Below are 22216 nucleotides of genomic sequence, written 5' to 3'. Positions count from 1 at the left end.
AGGAGCAGCAGCATCTCATACCTTCATAATAGGGTACCTGCCTGTATCTCTGGGGGACTGCACTGCACTACAAGAGCATTACCTTAGCTCCTGCAGACCAACAGGCAGTGTCTCATGGCAGACAAGCCACAGACGATGACCCCAACCATTGACAATCTGGAAGAGTAACACTGGCAAACCCACCAGGCCCACCAGAAGACGTCAGCCTGCTCTCACTTGCTGACAACTGAAGTGGCATGGGTCTGTCTGGTGCTCATTGACCCTAGACTGAAAAACAAACAAACAAACATCTGGGAGAAAAGAACAATTTCTGAGAAGTGGGAATAGGGAAAAAGGTCAACTATGAAAATGCCTGCAATGTGCTCCAGCTCTTAGTAAGTCCTCGTGCAGGCAATGGCAAATGAAGTACGGTTAAAATGATGCATATCAGTAATTACCACAGTGTGGTTCCTGACAGGAATGACAATACTTCTTCTGAGGTAGAGGAAAAGGCAAAGGTAGAGATGATTGCTGTAAAAAATGTTGCATGGTACATAAAACAAACAGAGCTACAGATTTTTTGTTTGTTTTTGAACTGTTTCTCTTGGTAGGCTCAGGAACTTCAGTTGTTTTATACCACAGTGCTTTTCAATCAATTTTCATCTGTGGATTCACTTCACATACCTTTTTTTTTTTTTTCCCATGTAATTTTTTTATCTCTTATTTACTGATCTTTAGTCTACAAGAGACATGACTTTAAGGTCAGCATTAGAAGTAGCTCTTGGATGTAAGTTAAAACATACCATCTCTCTCCAAACAAACAACTCTCTAATCACAACTGGCTGGAGGAGTACTTACTGCAGAGATAACTACTTGGTGTTCTGGTCATGGCATAGAAGGCGATCTATGTTTTGATAGGAAATGATGTTTTTGGTTGCAAATAATCAGACTTCTTGGGAAAACAGGGTAGAAGTCTTTCATTTACAATTGAGACAGAGAATTCACCTCCTGGAGAACTGCTGGCTGGGCCATGCAGTGGAAAGCAGCTTTCACAGCCCCTCCAAAGGTGCTGTGCCACTGCACTTGTGATACTTCCAAGTTTATGATTGTGTTAAGGTCCAAGAGTGAAATGTCTTTTCTAAAATTTTAGATCAAAAGAGAAACACTGAAACATCAACAGGAAATAAAACATTTTTATTGAATATCTGTGTAATATGTATGTTATTTTAACGACAATTGGAAAACTCTACTGTGGGAAGTCACTACACAAAGTGAAACAAAATATAAACCACCTCATCAAAAATGAAGGTAAAATACGGCTAAAGTTGTCAGCTCGCGGGCCACGAGCGATATGGCAGGATAAAACACCCCAAACATTTCTACAAGATACAGAGAAAACCCACACAGAGAAACACTCAAGCAGGCAGTAAATATACACAAAGGCAACTAGGATCTTTCTACAGCATCAGATTCTAATACTTCACACAGCTTTGTCAGAAAGGTACATGTGGCTTCTTTGAGGATGAAAATGTCATCTTGGTCATATAGCAGGTTCAGTCTCTGAGAATCATAGTACCTTACAAACCAATTCTACGGTGACATTCAGTCTGGCAGTGTAGGAAGAGAAAGCATTAAGAATACCTTAACACAATGAATCAGTTCTGGCAGTTTGAACCTGCAGCTATCCTGAATGAACAACTGAAAGCTGAAGACCATGAAGCTGAGTATCTGCTGTTACACTGGAAAGCTGACTGTCTAGTTCTCCTCTTTGGTAGGGTTTGGTCCTCAAGATCAAGATTTTTAAGTATTCCAGCTTGATGCTTTGCATGTATGCGCCTGTTTCTATCAGAAAATGTCTCACTTGTGTTTTTTCCATGTTTCATGTAAAAAAGAAAGAAAATAGGTCTTGCTATTCTTACTTTTGGAGGTGGGGAGAGATCCAGATTTTTAGTCTCCTCCCACTTCTTTGCTGCTTCTCTTGCCCTCCACATGCACTGAAAATGTTGGAGCTTGGCTGTCACTGCACTGACCTCTCAGACTGTCACACCTCTCTCAGAAGCAGAGTCTTGAGGGAGGGTGAAGAATTTCGTTTTCAGCACACAGTTCCCTGATTACATTCTTTTTTTTTTTCTTTTTTTTCTTTTTCTTTTTTTTTTTTGACAATATTTTCTTTTAGATACAATTGAGAAGAACATCACTGATTAACGTCTCATGCCTCCCTCCAAAAGGTATAGCATTTCCGCATTTCTGGGGTAGTTTGCATGGCTGAAAATAATGAACTTCTCAAAGCATTATAAATATATTCACAGCTTGGAAAGATAAGCAAGAGGCCTCAAAGGACGGTACATGAGATAGAAGTGATGCCCTAACTGACTTGATGAGATGGTACAAGCTGAGATGACATGCTGGCTAGCTGTAAGATGATTATCTACAGTAAAGCGGCAGGGGGCGAGGGAGAAGGAGGTTGGAAATGTGGAATATTGCACAGGGCTTGACAAAATGCTGCGTGGTCAACCCATTCAATATAGCCTCCTTGTCCCCTGCATAGCTCTCCAGTTCTAAATTGGTCCGTAATAACTAGAACTGCTTGTGCTATGCATTCCTTCGGCAGTGCAGTAGAAGGGAATGGCAGTATTATTACAATATCACTACGGAATAAATTGATTGCTATCCACTGAGAAAACTACATTTCTAAGCACACACGGCAGTCACAGTGATACACAGAGCAGTCTTTCAAGACTCTTATGGAATGACTAATAGCTTCATAATAGTGCCATTTACTACATAATAACATTGAAAACATTTAAAAACTCCTCCTGAAACGAGCATCTAGTATACAGAAGAGGTTGCTTCAGTTTTCTAGAACTTGTTCTTTGTTTTCACTTTTTTTTTTTAAAGGACAAATTAAAACTTAAGTATAAATAGTATATAAAAGGTCACTAGCTGTTCTCTTTTGGCTTACTTTGAAGTGCATTTAGAACTATGGCTAAATTTTGTCATCTTCTGATGGGATTACAATACTGTCTGTTTACCATGAAACTATTTTGTATAATAAACTCACACGGCTGTGTCTAAAAAATATTCTGCATTCCTTCTAATCTGAGTTAGTATAATAAAATATTTTGTTACAAAGTCTAATGTGCAAACTCATTATAATGTGAAATTGTGGATGGAATTCACAGTATGCAAATTTTGTATAAAGGTGATAACGGAGAGCTACTCTTGTTTTCATAGCAGCATTTCACGACCGCTGCATCTCCCCCCTCCCTTCCCCCCCTCCCTGCACAACCTCTGCAATGTTCTTACTTTGTATGTTAGATGAAATCATTGCCTCCTATGGAACTGCTTCCTTGACTTTCAATTGAAAGCCATTTCAGTCTGTTATGTGTTTGCTTTGGAATATATACAAAAAAATGATATCCTGGCTTCTGGCTACATCTCCTTGAGGTCAGCCATGGAGCTGCTCAGATCATGCTAAGTTGCCTGTGAAAGGTCTACCGAATTGGATGTGCCCCTCCAAGATTACGCATAGCGTGTTATTAGAATGGTCCAGTTGAAAGCTCAGATTTAAGTTGTCCTTTAAGATGTCAGTGTAACACTACTAGTGCCTTACAAGTTGGAATTTTTTTTTCTGGAATGCAGACGATACAATAGTTACCCTATAATATAGTATCAGCTCTCCTATATCTCAGTCAATTTACATAATTTAAAATAGAACATCTTATTAAAAACATCTAGATATACACAGATTAGGAAACGCTTACAACATACAAATACACAAACTAGAAATAAATTCTCAGCATACTGGTGTATATATACAACTGTGTGATACAATAAATAATTTCTGTCATGCTCTATCTACACATCATATTGCTTAAAAGAAGAGTAGATCTGGGGGGGCAGTGGTGAAATGAAGCGCCATTAGAAGGCTCTCTACATTTAAAGTTGTGCAAATTAAAACAGGAATTTAAAAGTACAACTGATCTGTGTCAGGAACACATGGCTGGAAATGAAAGGACCCATATTACTGAGGTATTTACAGATACTGGCTAAAGAGCACTATGTGGGCAAATGCAGAAAGGCTTCTTCTTCTTCATAATTTAATGTAATTTAATTTAATTTACTTCTTGACTGCCAGCATGGCATCTACCTCCTCCTCAGGCTGCAAGGTGTGCCACTGTGCAATGGGCCGCCTGGGGTTGGCCAACATGTCTGACCAATGCCGCAGCTCCGCTCCAGTGCTGTTGTAGCCCACAAAGACTTTCCCGATGGCATCGTTCTTGCCAATCTTGTCATAGTCCAAAACAGTCACAACAATTTGCACTTTCTACAAGGAGACAGAGAAAGACCAGTGAGAATGACAGGAAGGGGAAGGCAGGCAGGGATGAATCTCGGCATGGACACAAACAATTGAGACTCCATGGATGAGAAGTGGGCAAGTACAAGTTCCCCCAGCCATAAGCAAATTCAAACTCTTGTCTTTGCTTCTTGTCAGCCTTCCAAATGTATTTAGGTTCATAACCTCCACATTAACTTGAAATTCACACCCTTGCATCACAGAGCTTCACACGGTTGCATTTCTCCTTTAACAGATTAGCAATGTATAGATTTTGTAGTTGTTGTTATTGAGGAATCAGGCTGCTAGAAATCTGTAGAGCTAAAAGTCTTAAGCTAAGCTAATTCAAAAGTAGCTCAATTTAACACATCATTATTGTTTAAGTAAGTAAGTTAAACTTAGCAGTTAAAATTCAGAAATGGCTTTGCCCTAAGTTATCATTTTCACTGTTGTACTATATATATATACATATATATATATTTTTTGCTTTTATACTTCTAAACAATTGTGTCCCATCTATCTAGTGTGCTAGCATGCTTTCAGGGAAATTCAAAAGATAGCCCTTACAGTTGCTACATAGATAAATACATATCTGTGTGCATGCATAATCATAAGTATGTGTATGTACTGTGTATAGTATATATTTATATAAATTATAAAAGGAGTCAGGAAATTAGGCTGTTCACTCAGGGGAGCTGGAAAGAAGGACAAGCTGCTGTGTCTGAGGGCTCTGACATAGTGGTGCTGCCAGGCACAGTAAAGTCTGGCCTACGGCTGAGCCGGTGGGTGCTGGGGTGCCACTTCTGCTGCAGGAATGGTAACCTCTGGCAAACAGGGTCAGTCTGCCCACAAAATCTGTGGGAGCCCATCTGTCAGAGCTCAGAGACCATTTTTTGTTCACTTGGACTGTGCACACTGAGAGGTGGTGTTCAAGCCAGGCATTTGCGTATGCATTTGCGTGCACACGCATGCATTCCTCTCCATCAGGTCATTAATATTTGTCGAAGCAGCACAAACAACTACTCCTTCAGTGGAGTGGTGTTTTTCAACAGCATCTAAAACGTGAAACAGCCTTGGGCTGATTTTACTTAACTATAAATGCTTCTCCTCGGGGACTTTCTTTTAAAGATGTACATACAATTCTTTTCCTGACTTCTTTCCATCCCATGATAAACACACACAGCTCCTTATGCCAATGTGAGCTTTCTGAACTGGAGGAAGAAATGCACAGAAACACAATTCTTCCAGAAAAATCTTTTATTCTCAAGCATAAATTTTTAAAATTTAAATATGAGTACAATCTAGATTTCTTACTAGCATGATTAATTTTTTTTGTTTGTAATTGGATTTATCTTTTAAAAATAACTGATGCTTAAGCATATCTGGAAGACCAGACTCATGAGGTCTATTTTGTGGAGTCCATTCACTTACAAGATTCTGCAGTTCTCTGATCCAGAGAAAGAAATGACTCCAACAGGCACTAAAGTATTTATATGGTTGCTGATGACAAAACTGTACATCAAACTCAAGACTCTCTCTACCCAGAGCACACATGATATATGACAATATCCTGAAGCAAGTATTTCTAGATGCCAAAATGATGTTTCAGTGTTGCTGTTTGCAATATACTCACTCTAATGTTGATGGTACCTCCCCAAATGGACATTTATGTTTTAGATGCATGATACAATCACAGATATAAAAAGTAGACACGAGTATCATTTTACAGCATAAAAAAAAGTTGCCTGCTGTACCTAGAAGCTTGGGAGCAAGTTACTATTGGATTTTTTTGTTGTTGTTGTTGTTAATCATAATGCAACAGTGAGTATTGTAAACAAAAGACACTTTTTTTTTTTTTTTTTCCTTCTGGATCTATAAAGATGCAAGAGCAGCTAGCTCAGATGGTTAACGCTGGGATGATTTTCACTTCATGGTCTCTGATTTAAACCTACAGAGAAATGTAAGCATCTCTGTGCTTTTGTACTTTATATTAAAGGAACAGCTGCACTGCAAAAAACCAACAGGTGCTAGTAGAAAGCACTACCTCTGCTAATACACATTTGGATTCGTAGTTTCCTTGGCATGATTAGGCATTCTCTGGAGTAAAAGTGCCTGTAGACTTTGCTACTTACAGATGTGGTCTGTCTCAAAAGTGGTAAAACACGTGCTTGATTTCCCTGTAACAACAGGGTTTGACTTCCCAGTGGTATTCTCATATTGTCTTTCAAGATCCTACTTTCTTACACACTTATTTCACTTAAGAGTCAAAGTCCATATTTGCTATTAAATTGTTTGGCCCATTTTAAATCACATAGATGTGCTGCTATTGAGCTACCTTCCCTCCATCAGCTCTTTGCTCTCTGACGATCACAAAACTTATATAACCATTATATTTTATGTCTCTGAAAGTCTCTTAATGACTTTTACATGACTTATCCAAAATAATTCTTACTGTACTAAGTCTAAATAGCATTTAAAATGTGTTTTTCTAATGATGAAATTACTGCAGTAACTATATTGAAATCATTTGTAAATATATTATTTTCTAACTAATTACAAAATACATTGATATATGATCGAAGTCCATAATTACAGATTTTAAATTGAGGCTACATGTTGAAGAAAATAGCCATAATTATTCTCATATACTTATCAAAAAAGTGGCAAAATTCAACTACAACACTTTATGAAAGGTCTATGTCCACCTTACAAAACTGACAGGATCAGAAACAAAATGGCCAAGTACCCACAGAATGTAATCATGCCAACTTGGAGGCGTGTAATCATGATAACTTGGAGGTATCTATTCAGGTTTCCCAGTCCTGTCCCTATTCAGAAATCAAGACATTCCAGAGAGGCTCGATGTGATTGATCTTTTTTGCCTCTGGCTCTTCAGTGCTTGTTATGAGATTTTTCACAAGCACAATGACCAGCTTTCATTAAAATCAGCGGGAATTAGCCCCCAGTGGATTTCTCACTTTTGATTCCTAGAGTCCATAGACATCTGTACATGCTGTGGGGTATGAAGAAACTCCTGAAAGGGACAGTCATGCATCCAAGTCCCAGTGCCTCATCTTGTCTAGCTTTATTACCTTTGTCAGTACCAAGTCAATAAAAGGCAAGCACACAGCTTTTGTTGAAATGTAGGCCCTAGCTGCTGGACTTCTCTCCGGTACAACTGCTATCAGAACCCAAGATATAGATTCTTAAAACCCTTACCAGGCTTTCATCTAATCAATAGGAGGCTGCATGTCCCTATTTGCATTGCAGTTTTTCCTGAAAATGTCTGCTGGCTGTCGTCAACAATGGCATCAGTTGGTATTTAAATGGCATTGATGCCATTTAAATCCTTGTGTAGCAAGGTACATAGCTTGTACCTAGACTCATTTTAAAGCCCACAAAAGTATGTATTCCAAGACTGTTTTAATTATTGTCATTCAACCTGGGAGGCCCCTGAGAGTAGACTTTCCATATTGAGCTCCATACAGAAAAGAAGTTATTTTGCTTAACATCTGCATGGTCCCAGGTTCCCTCTGGGAGAGTGGGATGCCACCATGCAATTCTCTTCTCTTTTGAGGTTATTTAAACCACTGCGTCTTTTCCTGACAATGAACACTCTAACAAGTGAGCAAAAGAACAAAAACAGCTTAACACTAGCGGGTAAGGCTTAACAAAAATGGAGCTGGCCTGTACCAACTTATCATTATGTGGCTTACATTGCAGAGATCAGATCTGAGATCAATCTTTCCCTTTCCAAGTGATCCACCTAACAAACAGATGAACTGATGCTCTGTGGTCAATCATATACTTAGCTATTTACGAAAAATAATGAGTGTTGCACTCCGAGAACAAGCCATAGTCACAGGTGACAAGAATACTTGCTTAAGACATTGAAGATGAAGGTTCAAATTTATTTAGCGAGGGGACTGAACTCAGTGAGGTTTTCCACACGTCTCCTGAGATGGTTAAGAAGACCATCTCTCTTGTGCAAAAATGTTAGGTAACTTGAGAAAAAGTTGAATCTCACTCTCATGAGCAAGAGATGATTTGATTTCCAGTAGCTCAAAGGTAGCTATCTGAGTCCCTGAAGAAAGATGACACTGCTGGTGTAGGCAACCTCCAGCTCAGCATGCTAGCTTCTGAGCCTCCAAGGTTTAACCACTGAAATCCTTGGTAACAGCACCCAGAGAACTACTAGAGCTCCACCGAGCTGACAAGAAACCAGATTCTGACTGATCCCTGAACCTGACTGAACCAAACTGATCCATGAGATTCTCAAATCTCTATTTTCCAAGAGATGTAGGAACCACTGAAAAAGTTCTAATTGTTTGGTGGGTAACTGGAAAAAAAAAGTGATTACAAAATGCATTTTACTAAAGAGAAATGCTACAGTGCTTTCAACAAACAGGTCCTAAAAAAAATGCAGGGAACATAAATATGGTCAATGATATTGATGCATTGTTTGAAATAATTTGGAGGAAATTACTCTATATGCCTTTTCTTCTATCCCCATTTTTTTTTTTTGCAGGCACATTCTTTTTTTATCTCCCTGTGTTTTTTTTTTTTTTTCCAAAATCCATTTCTGTTAACATAAAATGTCAGTTATCCATTTCTCACTGATGAATCAAAGCTTCATAAGTACTGTGCATTTTATCATTTCCCTCTTGAAGCAGTCACACTCATCTAATGTAGCACAGTGCTGGCACCTAGGTGCTAATGAAGGCATGCACACGTGATAATTAACACGAGTCTTGTTAAATATTTATAAGGGCTGAGAAATGAAATGCAGAGAGAAGACAAAACACTGTTTGACATTACCTGAATTTGCTCAAATGGTACTTCAAAGCTGAAAGACTCATTGTAGTAGGGATTCAGAGTATTCTTTTTAATTGTGGTCTTTTTCTTCTTCAGCCTCTTACCATTCTGCATCAGATGGATTTTCACATAGGGATCTAAGTAATCAAGAGAAGAAGTAGAGGTAAGAAAGGTAGTTCAGTGCACTTTCTACAGATTTTAATCCCACAAATTCCAGAATTGATAAAAAAAAATAAAAATAGCAACAAGCAATTTGCAATTTAACAGCCTTCGTTTCCACTGTAGAAAAACTCCTATACAATTGCAAAGTGTTCCCAATGGAAAAGGTGCAAAATATTTATTGCGCTGTCTGCTTAACAGTACAAAGGAGAAGTAAATTCCCTCCTAACTTTGTTCTGCAGTTCATTAATTGTCCTAGAAACATTTTTACTGAAACATTATTTACTAACTGCTGACACATCTTGGCAATGGGCCTTAGTGCTGTGAGGAGGGTTTCCCATGGAGCTCTGAGCATTGCCGAATACAGGCAGGATATGCATGGGGCTAGGGGCTGGCTACTCCTCCCCTCACTCCCTTGTGATGTTTTGTGGGTTTTCCTGTCCTGAGCTCCCCGGGGCGCTGCGCAGAGCACACGGCCAGGGCACGAGGCAGGAAGGGACTTTGCCCCACCAATACTACTTCTCTATCTTAGTGCTGCATGCAGCCAGAGTAAGTTTCAGGCCGTATCAGCATAAATTATGAATCGGTTTTGCTGCTCCCTACTGAAATCCTATTGTTATTTTGTATGACTTCTGGTGGCTAAGTAACAGAAATGATTTAGTACTTATTCAGGTATTCCTCACACAAGCAAAACTCATTGAAGTTACTGCCGTGAAGTGATATCTCAGTGGTTATACTTTCAATGGAAATTTTGCCTGCTTAAAAAAACAGCGCTATCAGTCTTTAATCTGTTACAAGAGCCATTTAGAGAATGAACTAGCTGTTCTTCCATGGCAGTGTTAATTAGCAATACCTTCACTGAGCTTGTGTTTTTGTTTAAGCCTAACATAAAGCACCATTTGAAGAGTCTCAACCTCATCATTTTCAACAACCTGTATGGTACAGTCATGAAAATTTGGGTAGGCATCCCTTTGTCTTTAGGCAGCTGAACTGCGATGGAATTGAGGCAAGCCATCCCTCTAGTGAGTTGGTAGGAGCTGTACAAAACACCCATCAACCCACAAGTCAAGTGTGGCAAATACTAAGAGAGCCTGAATGCAAGCTATCACAGGAAAGGGCTTCTCCTGAGAAAAGGATGGGGCACAGAAGAACCACAAATGAACACTGAAATTAAATATTACCACTATGAGCAAACCATACTTCAATGAAGTTCATGCTTGGAGTATCTGAGGAGAGTAATTGCATTCTGCTGTTAGAAATGTGCCTTACTGTGGAAGACTGAGGAGTTCAGGACAGTTAAGTTACTGCAGTGACTTGGTCACAGTCTACAGTACCTCTGAAGGGAGTATAATTTTGATAGTGGACTCTTCAAGTCAGCTGACAAGGGTATAATAAGATCCAATGGCTGTGAGAAGAAATTATACAAATTCTAGCTTAGAAATAGAATGAGGCTTCCGATACAGCTGAAATAGCTTCTCAGTGTTTGTGGTGAACTCTCTATCACAGAGGGTTAAGATTCCTTCTCCCTCAAATGACACGAGTTCAAATACAAATTAAATCTGGGTAGTTTTATGCTCTAGGCTACATAGGGAATTGCAAGGGTTCCTTTTGACTGCACAATGTATGAATAAAGGCAGAGCAGAAATGTGAACAGCAGAAATGCTAGCAAAAAGACAACAGATTTTTTTTTTTTTTTTTTTTTTTTATACTGGGTTCAATACCATGGCATACTGTGTTTTGAAGGTGGAAAGCTGGCAGACCTGGATTCCTTCAACATTAGCTGATTCTTGAGAAAAGCTTGTCTACCTGATTACTTTTGCTGAGGCTCTGTGCTGAGTGCACAATTGTTTTGACATGCACAAATGATGTTTTAGTTATAACTAATATATAGTAAGAAATTTCAGTAGTCAAGGAGCCAGTGGTAGCATGTTATGATATGGAAATGAGATATAATTCTATTAAAATATAATTTGAGTAACTAGGCTGGGCTGGGAGGCTAAACAGTTCAGTAGTACATTATTATTAAGGGGATTAGAAATTAAGAATTCTATTAAAATAAATGTAGTCCATGTAAGAAAATCATTTATTGACCTGTGTTTGTACACAGAAAATATACACAGATTTGATGATTATTCATATGCCTATAAGGAACTCTATAGCAATGATTTATATAGCAACACAAATACATTGCTATCTAGATAAACATTGCATATTTTGGAAAGAAACGTTTCAAGCCTAGAATTGAAGTGCAAGTGAATATTTGGGAACTACATGTACCTTCACTTTAAATGATTGCTTCTATTGACTTTAACAGATGTTCTATCTTTCTGCTGTTATTATAGCAAAAATTGACCTTGGATAACTCATGGCCACAGGAAGGCAAAGAAGATAGGTTTTGTGGTTTCTTTTTCATCTTCTAATCAGTTCCTTATGTTTGTCTGTCCAGGGATTTGAGTTAGGCTCAGACAAATGCCAGTTTTTCAGTGGGAAAGATTCAAGTGGTACCAGGTTGCCCTCATAGTGCAGTGGCAGAGGTCCCAAATGGAGTACAGAAGGATACATACCATGCATGTACATTCCATGTGATTATTATATAGTTTCAGGTTTTCTCTTCATAGGGTGAAATTGTCATGCCAAACCAAATAAAAATTAAAAAAGTCACCTAACTGAAACTATGTTCCTTCTTTTTTAGTTTTAGGGGAAAGTATTAAATAACTATACTCATCACAAAAACAGAGCAAATCAGAATGGTGTGTCCAGCGCAAGCATGCAAAAGGGCCAGTGGAGATTTTAACTGAGTTTATCCACATTAGATTGCACATCTACTTTCTGTATCTTGAAGTATCTTGGTCTTACCTAGTTCTCTCCTCTCTTTATTCTTCTACATCTAATATCTGACTCCTCTCCAGCACTGCACTATCTTCAACTACACTCTCCTCCCATACGTCACCACATTAGCCCTAAATCCATTAACTTTCCAGTTATCTATTTGTTTGTAACCTACATAGACAAACTGATACCTAAGCACAGGCTTTCCTGCAACTTGGCAAACAAACCTCTGAAAAAGACAGATTCTGTTCCACCATGGGAGGATGACCAAAAGAAAGCAGAACCTCTGAGAAGCACCAGTCTCCAGTGATTTTTCTGAGATAAGGTTTAATGCAAATGGAAATACCTCTCTACTTGCAACATAACCTCAGTTGTGGCACCATTACTTGTGCTGAATAATGCTTTAATATGTAAATAGTCTCATTGAACAAGTGAGACTAGTAAGGATGACAGAACTGATATTACAGGCTAGCAATGATAACTTGCATGCTGAGTGTATAGCATGGGCACAAAGGCAGAATTCTTTTGACCATGTGTAAATGTCTACATCCAATTCCAATGAAAATTAAAAAAAATAAATCTCATTATGTACTTTGGGTAATTATGTCATTCCAGAATAGATATCTGTCTTTGGTCAAATGGATTGTACCCCAAAATATTATTTCTCTCCACTGATACAGGTCAGCCTGTAAACTTTGATGTAAACAGTTATACTGCAGTTATTTCAAGTTAGGAGACATAAGCATCACTTTGTTTTTTCCTACATTTTTGTTCCTTTTGAGTAAACAAGAGTTTAGATCCATATTACATCCCCAAACATTACATTACCAATCTACCTGAAAGAAGGGATATTGCATCCAGGGCACCACATATGTTAATAATTCATGTTAACCAATGTGTGTGATTAAATAAAATTCTGCTGTTTATTCCCTCATTAATGGTCTATCCATGAGTGCTAAAAAAGCTGTAAAATTCATAACTATTTGTGCATTGTAGATTTTACACCAACATCTCAAGGGAGGCTAGTTGAACAGCTTTTAGAGCACTGGGGGACCATCTGACATACTTTGTTTTCCTGAAGTTTGTAGTAAGGTGCTAATATGTTATTTGAAGGATAAATGGAATGGTATGTCATATCAGGCAAAGACATCTTGATTCATGTGGGCTGTGATGCCCATATACACAATTAGAATCCACTTAAAATAATGACTGTTGCACCACTATTATGTTGTAGATAAGATGCTCTTAATTATTAGAGGTTTAGAAGAAGCAAACTTGGCAGTTGGAATAAAATTCTACATCAGAAAAGAAGAAAATTACAGCTAATGAGTATATCTAAGGAAAAAGTGGAATTCAGAATGCCCATCAGTGGGTTTTAAGGTGAAAAATATGTTATAGGGATCATTAGTTAATGAAAAATCATTTTCCAGTTAGGTAGCACTGAATTCAGCATACAAATTTCCACTTGTATGGATCTTCAGCAGAAAAATGTCAACAAAGTACTTACCTTGGAATGGCTTTACTACAGTGGTTTATTCTGAATGCAAACATAAGGATGGTGCTGATCTTTGATAAATATTTGTAAGGCTTCTGTAATCTCACAAAAATATGAAAAGCAAGCAACTAGAAAGTTGACAAATTTGAAAAATGCTGCAGGGAAAACACTGGACTTGATTAGGTGTGCAATTACAGTCCCCAGTCTGTGTGCTGGGGAAGAGTAACTGTTTAAAGAAAAAAATCCCACACAGTTCTGTACAGCTGGATCAGAGAAAACCCTCTACAAGCCTCAAGGAAGCCTAACATCATTAATAGGAAAAAAACCTGAGCCAGAACAAACTAGTCATAGATAGAGCTGAGTAAAGTTTCATATGACAAACATTGTAAAAAGAAGATGTTCTCAAATACAATGTAGAAACTGAGGAGAAATACAGTGCCAGAATTGCCTTCAGCTTTATTTTTGCCTTGAAAATGTTCAGGATAACTGGATGCTAATTAGCACATTTTTTTCCCTATCAGAAGAAAATGCATGCCAAGCCCGTGCCAAAGCAAACATCATTGACATTTGGAGCAAAGGTGTCAGCAGATAGTGGAGTTTCCATTTCAGGAAGCAAAGCGAATTCTCAAAGAGCTTGGAAATTGATCCAATAAGTAAAGAAGATCGGATTTGGAAATGCAACCTTAGAAATGGCTCTGAACACATGGTTAGGGCAGAGGTGACATGCAGGGCGGATCATTAGTTCCATGCTAAAGAGCTGTAATCACTCTCATCTTGCAGCAGTGCAGCAGGGCGGAAAGCTGAGCAACGCCAAGCTCGTGCCTTTGACCAGAGCAAGAGGGGTGCTGGATTCAGTACTGCACCCACAACCTGTAGCTATTCTGTGCAAACTCACTTGAAAGCCTTTTTTTTCTTTTTTTTTTCTTTTTTTTTTTTTTCCTTTCTTTTCTTTTTTATTTTTTGGCTTATGGCAACAGGCAGCAAGGAGAACAGCAATTTTATGCAGCAAGCAACTCTATTTTCTATAGCAGCTCTGCCAGGGATGAACGCTGACAAGGGGCAGCAGTATCTGTATGTATGTTTTATCCTGCCTTTGGAGAAAAGCAGCTGTGATTGCCACAGCAGTGCTACGTACAGAAAGCATCAGGGCTTCCGAGAACAGAGCAAAACAGGACAAACTTGCTTGGTAGTTCCCACAGATTTGCTGATTTTTCCCAAGGATCATGGGACTTATTCCCTCTGCGGGCCTATAAACCCTTCTCTCCCGGGAGAGGGATGATTCACACGATGCCTGTAGGTTTCAGGCCATGGATAATTTGCCTTAACTTTTTTCTTCTCCTGCTTATTCATGTATGGATGAGAGAGGATAATTAAAGTCTCTGAAATAATGAGTTTAGAGTGATATTGTGCCTCGATTGTCTAAGCCAATATTTTTCAGATGAATGGAATGCTGCAGAATGGGAAAGAAAGCTGGGGGGGTGGGGAAATATGTTATCTCAGGAAGAAACAATGTAAGGCACAATTACAAAGAAGGAGTACAAGTGCTAGGGTACTTTCTAGATTGAATAAAATATAGGGTTTATATTCATTGATGCAAGCTAGTGGGTCTTCTACCTTCCTCCACAAATGTGCACATGAAAAGTGGGACAAAATTTTTAAGCAGCAGCTGACATCTCAAGGGAAATATTGAAAAATATTCTTATTAGGAGCAATTATCTTGGCATAAAATATAGGTTTTATTTATTTAATTTTTTATTTATCCACATTTCCCTGAAAACAGGAATGTTGATTTTTATTTAAAGTTTATTTGTTACTTAACATCCAGCATCCAATCCTCAGCTAATGACACTTGGGACTTCATCATAGTTTCCATAACCCCACTGGGCTATAGATTACTTGATGTTATCAGCCAGATCTTGAGTTGTAGCCAGTAATGCACACGGGAAAAGTGGGTAGAAAATGTATTTGCTGCAGGTTCTTGTGGTGGCACCTGTGCCAGTTCTGACCCCAGCAAAACATTTTTTAAAATCAGTTTAGTAAGTGGGCTAAGGATTCAACCAGGTGCCGGGGGTATTCTCCCAACACCACCCAGTACCATACTGGCCATGAAAAAAGTTAAGAAATAGCAACCAGCCTACAAAGAGTTGTCACAGATCGCTGTAAACAATTTAGTTAAAAAGACTCAGAATTCATGTGTTAACATTTATCTGTGCCCCATGCGTGGACTGCTCCAGATGCAGCACACTTACATGCTCAGGACCCTTTTTTGCTCCTGTTATGTGTCCAGTTGTATGATTTCAGTTAAGTTTTTACATAAGCATCTTTAATAGAAGAAACTCAAAGACTAGATCATTTATAAACGAAAACATTTGCAAATACATGTTCAATAACAGTAGGTGGATTCTCAAAAGAATGATGGATTTCAATAATCCATTTACACCGGGGGAAAGGGGGTCAGTATTTGTAAGAACTAACAATAGCCCCCCACAATAACAAAAAAAGTTAAATGGTGAGTGTAGCAAAGCAGTCTCAAAATAACAACTCTTCACTGTTGTGCAGTTAAGTGAGTATCAAGTTATTGAAATGCTGAATTCAGAGAACCAAAGTGCAATGGGAGGGCGGAGGTGTTGTAAAACTGACAGCGGAGCCAGCAATTCCCTCATCTGAGAATCCCAAACTGAGATTGCAGAACACGTAGAGCTAACAGAAGAAACAGAAACATTCACAGTGGCCTTAGGGCTATTCATCCAGCAGATGAATCTGTAATTCCACCCCTAGTGCTTCCAACTGGAATATAACAAATGTTACAACACCAGATGGGGAAAGTAGTATAGAACTGAAAAAAAAAAAAAAAAGAAAAAAAAAAAGCCAAAACTCTTATTTAAAAACAGTACAAATTAGTGTTTATAAGGTTATGATTAAGTTTACTGCCAGAGCAAGGGCAGTTGATCTGTCTCTCTTGCATCCAAGCAGATCATTTCAACATAGCTGCACATAGGCAAAACAAATAGTTTTAGAAAGCTCACTGTGGGTTGAATCAAGGGGAAAATGCACCTTAAGTTTTGTCTGTGTGTAAACACATAATGCCCTGGTGCAAAAGCCAAGCAACTTAACCCAAAGGATTTCCAAACCATTTGGAAATGTGATTATATGAAAACTCTTCTGTATTTGCACCAAAAAGGGAGCCTGACTGCTCTTGAAGCTTGAATTTAGTTATGAAATATGGCATGGCATTATAAAACTATTATAAAAAACTATTATAAAAAAATGCTGGGGAATGGGAACAAATAACAAATAAAAAAGTACACTGTAATATGTAAAATGTTATAATATGTATCATTATGTATGAAAAAATATACAGATGGAAAGAATATGCCGACAACCAAGATGAGGGAGGCGTTAGCATCAAAAGGGGTTGCTGATACAGGCAGACTGTCCAGTACAGTAATTCAGACAGAAACCAAAGCAAACTGGCAATATTTCAGTCAGTGAATTCCAGCAGATTGCTGAGTCTGAATTTATGTAATGCCTTTTGATGCTATAGAGAGAAAATTAATTACATTTCTATTTGTTAAATTGGTGGTACTGAAAATAACGGAAAGAAGATAATACATAGAGGTTTAGAGAGATTCAGAGTACTGTCCTGAAGTGAACTGGGGAGGAGGATGGGGGAACACACACTGACTGAGGAATAATGACATACAGAAGAGAGAAAGAGAGAAGCAGAAGCACATAATATGGAAAACAAAACAAAAACAAGGAAAAAGAACAGGTCACATAGGATGCTTCAGCAGAAAAAAAAGGAACAAAGTGTATAATGGTGCATTTAGCTGGACTGTTTGTGAGTACCTGGAAGACCTGCAGTACAGGGCTGCCTCTCTAACCAGAGAGGGGTATCAAGATTTGGGGTGGGGGGACAGAAGTATAGTACCTCTCTTGGAGACACGTGCTGCCTGGTGGAATGAATCCACAAAAACAACAACAAAAAGTAAGCATGTGAGGGGCGTCAGGTGGAACGGATGGAATTTGGACAGGCCAGGCACCTGGGTAGGAAGTTGCTTCAACATTCCTGGAAAAGTGCTCAGGAGAGGTATTACACTTCACTTTTTCAGGTCTCCGATGTTTTACTCCTGCTGTGCCAGCTTAGTCTTTTCTGGTTTTATCTATTTTGTTTTACAGAATAAAGCAACCGTCTTTTTCTCTCCACCCCTCTTTTGCTGATAGCCAAGAGGTCGAACTGCTAATTGCTGACTAAGGGTCTTTAGACCCCTCTGTTGGCTAAAGGAATCTGAATGCCTGTTTCCAACAACCTGAGGCTAAAAGATACAAGAAACCGGTTCTCAGTCTGCTCTGATGAGAAGAACGTCGCATTTTGAGTGCTACTATTGATAAGTCAGTGGAGCAAAGGCTGGTGCCAGGTCTCCCTTCTTTGATGTGAGTGCCTTCGCTTGCCTTGCCTGTGCAATCATCATCTTCGGGCCTCTGTCATATCAAATATCTGTCCCTGTGGGTATTTGCTGCAAATAGCTTCGTGCCTGTGCACTGGATGATGGTGTGACTATCAACATTTTAGGAGACTTGATTGAAAGAAGCCCAGGGGGATTTACAAATTTTTGTTAGCCAAGAATTTCTATTTGTCTGTAGATGTTTCTCTGTGCTTCCAGGCTTAAGTACGTGGAATGACCATCTTGTGGAAGATTACTGTGCCAGACAGAGACAAGGGTGAGGAAAGACACCTGAAAATAACTGGAAAGAAGCAAAGAAAGCAATTTCTTTCATGTACTGGAAGGCTGTGCTCATAGAAAGAACGATCTGAAAGGAATTAATGCCCATCAGGAAGAAGTAAAGATAATATCCAAACAAATATTTTGCCACACCCAAGCACTGAGATGCCCTTAGGACAGACATTGTGGAACTGCAGTGGGGTAGGGAACAACCTTCAATTTCCATTTCCTGTCTCTGGAAACAGTTGAGACAATTTTCCCTTCACTTTTAGTGTACTTCCAGCAGACTGAAAACAAATTTCTCTTTTGGTTACTTCCTCCCACTCCCATGAAAAAAAAAAAAGGCACCGTCACTAAAAATCCAAACCCAAACCCAGTAGCTGTGATGCAAAACAAGTCCTAATCTCAAATTGCACAGAGGATGGATAGGAGTTCTAATATTACTGTCACTGAAGTGAGTGGCAGTATTCACTGAAAAGAATTAATCAACACTGAAATACAGAGAAACTCTATTAAAAACAAATAAAAAATGTTCTAGCTAGTTTATTGGCTATTTATTGTAGCAAGAATTTACATTTTGTGTTATGGACTCCTCATGTCAGCATTTCCGCAGAAAAGTTTCATGGCTTGACTGCACCTCAGCACTGTATCACTGAATTCTGGTCGCCTTTATAGTAAAAATGCTCATACAGACTGCTTGGAAGTAATCCATATCCTCTCCCACAGAGGGCTAGAAGCAGCATATTCAAAAAAAGACAAAGGCAATGATAAAGGCAGCCTCGCATAAAAAACACTGAACTATGGTATTAATTACATGTCTTTTTTTTTTGTTTGTTTCAAATGCATTAAATCCAGTTACAACCCCATTTTCCATATCCTGGCGGCAGTCAAAGATAATGTTATGTGAATTGGAAGAAAAAGCAGAGGATATAAAATAGGAAAGCAAAGCAGCAGTATGTATTACCTGCATGTTACAGAAAGGGTAGGAAACCCATAAGGAAACCCTCAGTTCACACAAATAAGTCATCACAAAAATGCAAAACATTATACTGAAATATATATATATATATTTTGAATATTGCTGATACTTCACATTTTTTTATTTTTATTTATATTTTTTAATTTGGGTAAACAGTCTTAGAGAATGTGAAAGAGATGTTTTACAAATCAGGTGATTAAACTAGAAATATTGAGAGCTAATACTTTGGGAACATTGCAGTACAGAAGGAGCAAAAAAAAATAATAAAATTCTCACAACATCTGTGACTACCAGCAAAGCAGGCTAGTATGAACTATTCACAGCTGAGAAACCAACACCAGTTATGATTTATGAAAGCTGATATTTATTTTAAGAGGATATCAAGACTTTCCAACATTTCATTCATCAGTGTTTGTATAGAAGGGGAGCCCATGAGCATCTGGTTTTCAGTCTCAGTTTGAAATATCATTCCTAGTACTTTTTCTACCTGAGAAATTTATATTTTTATAAAGCTCAATTCTCATTTTGCTTCCGTTATTTTTTTCTGTTAGATTAGAGCTACATGCAGTCCTGCTTTTAGCCTATAAAACATCAATTTAGAAGTACTAGGAGAAAATAAATAGCTCTCTTCCCCCGCCCCCTCCCCCCCCCCCCCTTTTTCTCAACACACTGCATGTCTTTTCAGGCTGGTTTTGGTACGTATTTTCTTATATAAACTTATAGTCTATTTTTGGCACCTAATTTAGTGTGATTCACAGGATCAAAGTATTTGCTGCTTCAACAAATACAACACCAATCTGAAATACTAAACCTAAAGCAACCCATGACACAGATATGTATTTGTGTATGTATTTGTGCCCTTATAGACACAGAAACCATTCCCTCTTGTCTGCCCAGGGAAAATCCAACTGACAACAGTTTGCTTCTTGGTGGTGAGAAGGAGACTCCAGGAATACTGCAAGGCAAGAACGCAAGAACTGTGTCTACCAAGGGCATGAAAGGAGCTATTCCAGATAGTGTTTCCCAATATTGTTCTGAAGACTAACTTTGTCTTGGATTAAATTTAAACATAGTTAGGAAAAGCAGATCAAAAGAAGATTTCCTTGGGAAGGGCAACATCTTCATATAAATCTCAACAACAGAAGCTATTAGGTAGGTTAAAGTGACAGGCAGTTTCAATTGAGTTCAATTATGTTACATCTGTTTAGCAAAAAATGACAACTGAGTGAAAACATATTTGCAGTATAACAAAAAGTTTTGAAAAGCCTGAAGGTCAAATTTTGAATTCAGGCCCTTGCAGAGCAAGGGCTGGGGGACTACATTCCAGTTTACTCCACGTAATGAAAAGCAATGACCTGAAACTCAAGCCAAATTTTTACTTAAACAAGAGTAACATCTGGATTATGCCCAGGGTTATGCAAGTTATGAAGTCCTTGGTAGAACAAACAATTTACCTTTCTACAATGCCCTAGAAAAGTTACAAGAAAGTACAAGACAAGGAGGTCTCTGTGTTGCAAACACAACGCCATGGGGCATTTAAAGGCTATAGTACAAGCCATTGTCTTGTCAAGGTAGACTATAGTACAAGCATTCAAGGCCAACAGCATCTGCAGTACGAATGCTCTGCTGCTGACAAGAGACCAAACAACTTGACAAATGGCAATATTAGATGAAAGATGGAAGTACTTCTGAGAACATCACCAGTAACTCATGCCCCAGTGAACCCCAAGCTTCTTCAAATTCTTGCAGCCATTTAATGGCTACAAATGGATATTTGACTGACATGTTATGGTTTTACCACTTACTGTACACCACTTTAGCTTAAAAGGCAGTCAAACGCAACATAAATGATCAGAAATCCAAAGGTACATGATAGTTTTCAGCTTGAATACCTGCTACAAATTTATATAGCAGCGATCCAATTTGTTACAGAAGTGGTGGAGCAATCGGATCTTGTGCTTCACTGAGAAGCCAGATTGCATCTGTGCAATCTGTGCAGTTCACATTTTTGTTTGCTACTTCACTGAAACAAGATCTGGATGTAGTCTAGTCATGGGATCATGTTCTATAATCAAACAACCCAAGGATCCAAGGAGGACATGTAAATTTCACAAACCCTTTGGCTCTTCAGAACTGAAAATAGGAATATTTGAAAAGACAAGCCTGAGTGTGAGGTTATTAGATGAGGAGGAGGAAGAAGAGGATGACATAGGAGTGAAATGGATAAGTGTTATTATTTGGAATCAATAGCCTTAAACAGTAGTAAGAGACTGGTGAATGACACTGTTTCCAAGCCAAGTCAGGGCTTGTTGTCTATAATTGAGAATATAAGTAATTCCAGCAAAACTAAGCTGGAAAAACAACACTCTTTTCAGGCAATGTTAGTCAAATATAGAATAGATTTTCAACGATATTAAGTATTTGAAATTGTAGATGGGTCCATTGGCTGCTGAAAGCTTCGATAAATGTACACTTTATTGGGTTAAAATATTGGCTGGGTGGCTGAGCCCAAAGAATTGTGAATAAAGTTAAATTCAGTTGGAGTCCAGTACTAAGTGGTGTCCCCCAGGGCTCTGGTACTGGGGCCACTTCTCTTTAATATCTTTATCAATGAGCTGGACAAGAGGATCAAGTGCTCCCTCAGTTAGTTTGCAGACAACACCAAGATAGGCATGAGTGTTGATCTGCTTGAAGGTAAGAGGGCTCTGCAGAGGGATCTGGATAGACTGGGCTGATGGGCCAAGGCCAACCGTATGAAGTTCAACAAGGCCAAGTGCTGGTTACTGCACTTGGAGTACAACAACTCCATGTAATGCTACAGACTAGGGGAAGAGTGGCTGGAAAGCTGCCTGGTGGAAAGGGACCTGGGGGTATTAGTCAATAGCTGACTGAATATGAGT

At 38.6% G+C, this 22216-nt stretch overlaps 1 protein-coding gene across 6 annotated transcripts in view; it reads right to left on the bottom strand.

The window, feature by feature from the left end:
* Positions 1 to 1152: 1152 nt before the first annotated feature.
* Positions 1153 to 22216, bottom strand: part of SYT1 (synaptotagmin 1) — a 354732-nt gene continuing 333668 nt past the window's right edge. For all 6 annotated transcript variants that reach the window (XM_038171613.2, XM_038171643.2, XM_038171633.2 and 3 more), the window contains 2 exons: positions 9134 to 9267; positions 1153 to 4306 (listed from right to left, as the gene is read on the bottom strand). In XM_038171613.2, the coding sequence (XP_038027541.1) occupies positions 4100 to 4306; positions 9134 to 9267 (341 nt within the window). In that variant the 3' untranslated portion in view covers positions 1153 to 4099. The remainder of the gene's footprint in view (positions 4307 to 9133; positions 9268 to 22216) is intronic.

Source organism: Anas platyrhynchos, chromosome 1, assembly GCF_047663525.1.
Source record: "Anas platyrhynchos isolate ZD024472 breed Pekin duck chromosome 1, IASCAAS_PekinDuck_T2T, whole genome shotgun sequence".
Lineage (NCBI taxonomy): Eukaryota > Metazoa > Chordata > Aves > Anseriformes > Anatidae > Anas > Anas platyrhynchos.
This window is presented reverse-complemented; position numbering and strand designations above follow the sequence as displayed.